This window comes from Amaranthus tricolor, chromosome 5 (assembly GCF_026212465.1).
Source record: "Amaranthus tricolor cultivar Red isolate AtriRed21 chromosome 5, ASM2621246v1, whole genome shotgun sequence".
In the NCBI taxonomy this organism is placed as follows: Eukaryota; Viridiplantae; Streptophyta; class Magnoliopsida; order Caryophyllales; family Amaranthaceae; genus Amaranthus; species Amaranthus tricolor.
In genome coordinates this window covers 22322076-22328175 of record NC_080051.1, presented here as the reverse complement: position 1 = coordinate 22328175, position 6100 = coordinate 22322076, and the positions used below count along the sequence as shown (strand labels likewise).

Below are 6100 nucleotides of genomic sequence, written 5' to 3'. Positions count from 1 at the left end.
AGCTATGGATGAGCCTCTCAACTAGACTCCCTGTGCGCACATAGATCTAGGGAACTAATGTTGCTTTTAAAACTATGATTTGAATTACTGTGTTTTGTTGTTTTGGATTGTTAGTTCTCATTCAGTTTAATCTTATTCTCTGTTGTTTCCATCTTTTAGTCGATTACAGATCGAATCCAGTTGGGAACAATTGGGTTCGCAAAGTTGATGAGGGTGCCAAGGTTGTCCTTTTGAGCTGAGCCCGTGGGAGTTTATAGTTTGTATTAGGAATTTGTTAAATGTATATTAGTTCTGATTATGTTGGTTATATTGAACTCAAAGTGAATTGTAAGATTACTTTATGTTTAGGTTAGATGTTTGGTTTGAGATTTAGCTGAGTTAGTTACATTAAAGAGCTGGTGATCCCTTTGCTCAAGTTTTGGAAGTGTGACTTCAGTTTCTTGGGAAACGAACCCAGTGATGACCCTGTTTACTCAGTTAACGGTAAGCCGGGTTGTTACAAAAAGTGTTAACTGAAGTGTACGAGTTTGAATTTTTCTGGAGTGTAGGCGGCGACTCGCTGCATGGAAAAGGACAAAAGCGACGACTTGTTACTCAGGTCCTGGTTGTGGAAAATAAGCAGGTTGAGGATCGCAACGTTTGTCACTGGTCGTGAAGTCACCGGACGCGAAGATTTTCACTGGTCACGAATTTTGCTAATTCGTTTTAGGAGATCAGATACTTGCGATAAGTCGCTGCTTATGAGTGACAATTCGTTGCTTCTTGCGGTTTTGCGAGAAGTTAGTTTTTTCCACGTTTTTGGGTCAGTGACTCTTGAGTTTTGACGATTACTTTGTTTTTCTTAACCCAGTTTCTTTGTATTATGAAGTATACTATATAAAGGCCCTGTTTTCTTAGAATTAGAGGATGCAGCACAAAGTGAGGAAGAACTTTGAGAAAAAAAGCTTATAGAGCCATTGTTAGGGCTTCTCATGTTCATCTTGTAATCTCCCAATTTATAGTGAAAGTTTTATTCTCGGTGCCAATAGATGTAGCTATCACATTGATAGAGGAATATGTTAATTTCTCGATGTGATATCTCTATTGTTTGTTTGAATCTTCATTGTTTCTGTTATTGTTTTTTTATTTTTATTTTCACTGTAGCACAACATACATAATATGTATACAAAGTGGTTTAAGTAAATTCCACGTCCATAAACTTATGTAACAATTGATGAAAAAATTGTTTAAAGATGATCGCGATGTTAAAAGAGAGAGAGATCATATAGAGTATAAATGAGATGAGATGATGTCTCAAAATAAAAATGTAGCAAAATCAATAAAATAAATAAAAATTAAAAAACTTGACAAATTATAAGGTATGGATGGGGAGTATAATAGTATAATATATTGTCTTTAATTAAATAGAATTTTGTTTCTAGTTATTATCATTACCTCATCAAGTAACAAAAAAACTAACCAAGAAAACCACACATTTAATTTTTAGATAACCCATGAGAATGGTGGAAAGCCTCATAGTAGAGGATAAGAGAAGTCGAGATATACCTAAGAGAACAAGGGTAGACTCATTAAAATCAACTATGGTTTGCTACATATCCTTGAGGATCTGACGAGCAATAAAAGTAGTGGGGTGCATCAAATTCGTGTGTTAGAATTTTGATAGTTCCCTCTTCTTAACCTCTTCTGCCCTATGTAGTTTTGCTTATTTTTTTTCTTTTTATCTTTTCTCCTAATGAACCTATTCTAGTCCAGCTTGTTTTATGTTTTGCGGGTATATCTTGGTGCTTTTCATCTCATACTGCAGGAAGCCATCTACTTAGAGGTTTTATTTGACTGCGTGCATTTCTCCTGTCGGAGAGGATACAAGTATGATTTGTCCTCTCTCTTCTCTCCTCAGATCCTAACTTTAAGCGAAATGTTGAATTGATCACCATTAGACGTATTTATAAGTGAAATCGTATTATACAACATTTGTGAATATTGAAAGGTATGAATAGGAGTACAATATGTTGTCTTTAAATAGAATTTCGTTTGTAGTTATTATCATCACCTCATCAAGTAACAAAAAAACTAACCAAGATAAACCACACATTCAAATCCCAATATAACTCGATCTTCCCTAACTCCATCACTATTCAACACCAATGGAGGCTATTTCATGGCTAGTAACCTTTGCCGCCACACTAATTTTCACTTACCACATCTTATACAACCGCAAGCTAAACCTCCCACCCGGCCCAAAACCATGGCCCATCATAGGAAACTTCAATCTTATTGGCCCACTTCCTCACCTGTCCATCCACAACCTCTCTAAAAAATATGGGCCATTGATGATGATCCATTTAGGATCCGTACCCGTCTTAATAGGGTCCTCCGTTGAAATGGCGGAACTATTCCTTAAAACCCATGATTTAGCCTTCGCAGGGAGGCCTAAAAATGCAGCAGGAAAGTACACAACACATGATTATTCAAATATAACATGGTCACAATACGGTCCATATTTACGTCAAGCACGAAAATTGTGCATGACGGAGCTTTTTAGTGCAAAAAGGCTTGATTCATTTGAGTATATACGTATAGAAGAGCTTAATTTAATGTTAAAGGGCGTATATGAGGTTGAAGGGAAACCATTATTAGTAAAAGATTATCTTTCTAATTATAGTTTAAATGTGATTAGTAGGATGGTTTTAGGGAATACATATGTAGATGATAAGGAAGGGAAATCTATAATTAAGTCAAAAGAGTTTAAGGGGATGCTTGATGAATTGTTTTTATTAAATGGGGTGTTTAATCTTGGGGATTGGATCCCTTTTCTTAAGTATGTGGATGTGCAAGGCTATGTGAAGAGGATGAAGATTTTGGGGAAGAAACTTGATGGGTTTATGGAGCATGTGTTAGATGAACATAATGATAGAAAGGATAAAGAGAAGGGAAATTGGGTGCCTAAGGATATGGTGGATTTGTTGTTACAACTTGGTGGTGATCCTACCATTCAAATTGAGCTTGATAGGAAAAGGATTAAAGGATTCATTCAGGTATGGTTTTTTTTTTTTTTTTTTTTTAAAAAAAAAAAAAAATTTGTTGGTTGTTATCTTGTTAGTTCAGCCAATCTTACATGAGATCGTCTCACCGTGAGACGAGTTCATAAAAAAAAAAAACATCTATTATGCTAAAAGTTTTCATTATTGGGCTTTGTAACGCAATTAAGTATGGGGTGAGTCTCACGGTGAGACCATCTATTTGAAGAATTTGTGTTTTTAGTTTCCTTATTTGTTGGTTGCACCCTTTAATAGAGTACATATCGTAATCGATTGATAATAGGAAAATTTGATACTGATAAACCTAACTATTCTTTATACACTTAATTAAAATGAATCTAACTGTTAATCAACTCTATAGATAGTATGAGTATATGCTTGTTTGTAAATTAAAATTTTTTGAACCACATATACTCAGAGTAAGTTTATGGTATGTTTGGTGATTTTAAAACTCATTTCAAACGTTGAATTAGTATAAATTTTATGTTTGGTAATTAAAAATTGGAAAATATAGAATTAGGTGAATTTTATAGGATCTAATGACAATATAAGAAAGGATAAATATCAAAAACTGAACATTCTATATAAATAGGTGTTGTTTTCAAATCTATGAATTTGAATACCAAAATTAAATTATTCATTATTAAATGAATTTCACGTTGCCATTCACTACCTTATAGTCTTTGATTTATTATTCTATTGGTTCAATTTGCTTAATAGACTTCGTCTTTATGATAAAAAATTGTAGGATTTGATTACCGGAGGGACGGAAAGTTCGGCAATTACCGTTGAATGGGCAATGACCGAACTCCTTAGAAATCCAGACATCATGGATAAGGCAGTCGAAGAACTTGATTGTGTAATCGGAAAAGAGAAATGGGTTCAAGAGAAGGACTTACAAAACTTACCTTACATTTGGGCAATAATAAAAGAAACACTTAGATTACATCCTTCAGGGCCTTTTCTGGTACCTCACATGTCTAGAGAACACGTAAATATCAATGGCTACGATATTCCCAAAGGCACACTAGTATTTGTCAACACTTATACAATCCAAAGAGATCCTAAAGTGTATGATAGGCCCGAGGAATTTCAGCCTGATAGGTTTATTGGCAAGAATATAGATATTACAGGTTTGCATTTTGAGTTGTTACCTTTCGGATCAGGAAGAAGGATGTGTCCCGGGTACAATTTAGGTATCAAAGTCATATGTTCAAGTTTGGCTAATCTTCTCCAAGGGTTCACATGGAAATTACCAAATGATATGAAACCTAAGGATTTGGATATGGAAGAGAAATTTGGTATTTCAATTCCTAAGAAAAATCCTCTCATTGCATGTGCTGAGCCTAGACATCCACATCATCTGTATAATGTATGATTGATAGATATCAATAAGTCGTCTATCATCATGTATAAAGTGGGGTATAGCATAGGACCTCAAAATTTAAATAGGTGTACATGTTTTTGGTTTTATTAATGTGGAGCCTAAATGAAAAAAGAAAAAGAGTAAAATATCTATGTATTGCAACAAAGATAAAATAACGACTAAAATGACATAAGGATGCATTTGGGAATAAATATTTTATTTTAAATTGTAGATTTCGATTATAAAATCAATTGAAGAATTTGAGAATGATAAGGTTTGATATGTCATTTTTAAACTCTCATCTTTAACCAATTTTATAACAATGGTGAATTTAACTGAAAATCAAATGTAATTTTTTTATTATTTTCAAATACTAAATTTGAGTTAAATTTATATTTGTAAATGCAATCATCATTCCCAAATATAATATAACAGTGTTATATTATTATTAGAATTTCATATTGGACCTCAAATCGTTATAAATAACCATAGATATCATAAATCTATTTATTTTTAAGTGTGTTATAACTCTCAATAATACTTTCATATCATAGATATGATTTTTGTAAAAAGTTATTAAAGGAATATCTCTCCTAAAATACTTTTTGTTCCATTCAATTTGCAATATGTTTTGTAGTTTTAAATCTAAGATTTGTTGATAATTAATTACATATATGTAGTAATACTAGTGGGACCAAAGAGTAAAGGATACTTTCTTTCTCCAATTTTGCTCCAGATAAAACTCGAAATGTTTTTTCTATGTCTCCACTCAGAATCGGATTATGCATACTCCAACTTCAACTCGAATTAGCTCTTAGATCTCCGACGAAATTTGAATCATTATAAACCTTTATTCTTATCGGTATTATACTAATGATTTAAAAGCATATAAAAATTTATAAAGTAGTTTTTCAAATATAAGCTAACCAAAAAAAATCAAATTCAACTTAAAAAGAAAAGATAATTCTATAATATATTACAATTAAACGAAATAGTATTTTAAATACAATTTCGCTAAAAAAAACTCTAAAATTCCAATTAACAAACATAAAAATTGCATAAATACTCAACTCTTTAATCACTTATATCTAGGGTCATTGATATATTGGCATCGTAAGGGTTGCATTATATCACTTAAATGTTGTGTGAAACTTGCTCAACAACAAAATTCTTGTTTTGTAGGTTCTGAAAATGGGCTAAATAAATTCGGCACAGATTGGTATTAACTTACAAAATGTACGCAAACTGAGCCTTTTTTCTTGTTTGTTTTTTCCTTAGATTTAATGGGCATATTCATCCTTATAAATCTTCTTGGTCTTATAGAGATGGTTATAGTTCGAGTTTAAGTCAAATTTGAATTTAATTTTATTAATTTTTTAGATGAACTCAAATTAAAGAATTTAAAAATTAATGACCCATATCTAGACTTACCAGGTGTAACGAGTTTAGATTCTTAATGAATCCAAAATGAGTCTTTGTACTCGTGCACGGACTTGTTAGTTACTTTTACAAATGTTTTAATTTTATTTGTATAGTCGTTATATATGCTTTTGGCTTATTTTGTATAAGACCGTCCGATAATCCATATAGTACAATCCATTTTTTTCATATCAAGTCCAATGATCCTCCCTATCTGATTATCCTGAACAACACAATAACTCGAATCCATAATAACAACGAAAACCAATTCTTTAGT

At 32.2% G+C, this 6100-nt stretch overlaps 1 protein-coding gene across 1 annotated transcript; it reads left to right on the top strand.

Annotated features, from left to right (window-relative positions):
* The first annotated feature begins 1998 nt into the window (after nucleotides 1-1998).
* On the top strand, nucleotides 1999-4685 carry LOC130813762 (trimethyltridecatetraene synthase-like). The gene is made up of 2 exons (XM_057679626.1): nucleotides 1999-3035; nucleotides 3787-4685. The coding sequence occupies exons 1-2, from the start codon at nucleotides 2145-2147 to the stop codon at nucleotides 4414-4416; spliced, it is 1521 nt and encodes a 506-aa protein (XP_057535609.1). The 5' UTR covers nucleotides 1999-2144; the 3' UTR covers nucleotides 4417-4685.
* The last annotated feature ends 1415 nt before the right edge of the window (nucleotides 4686-6100 follow it).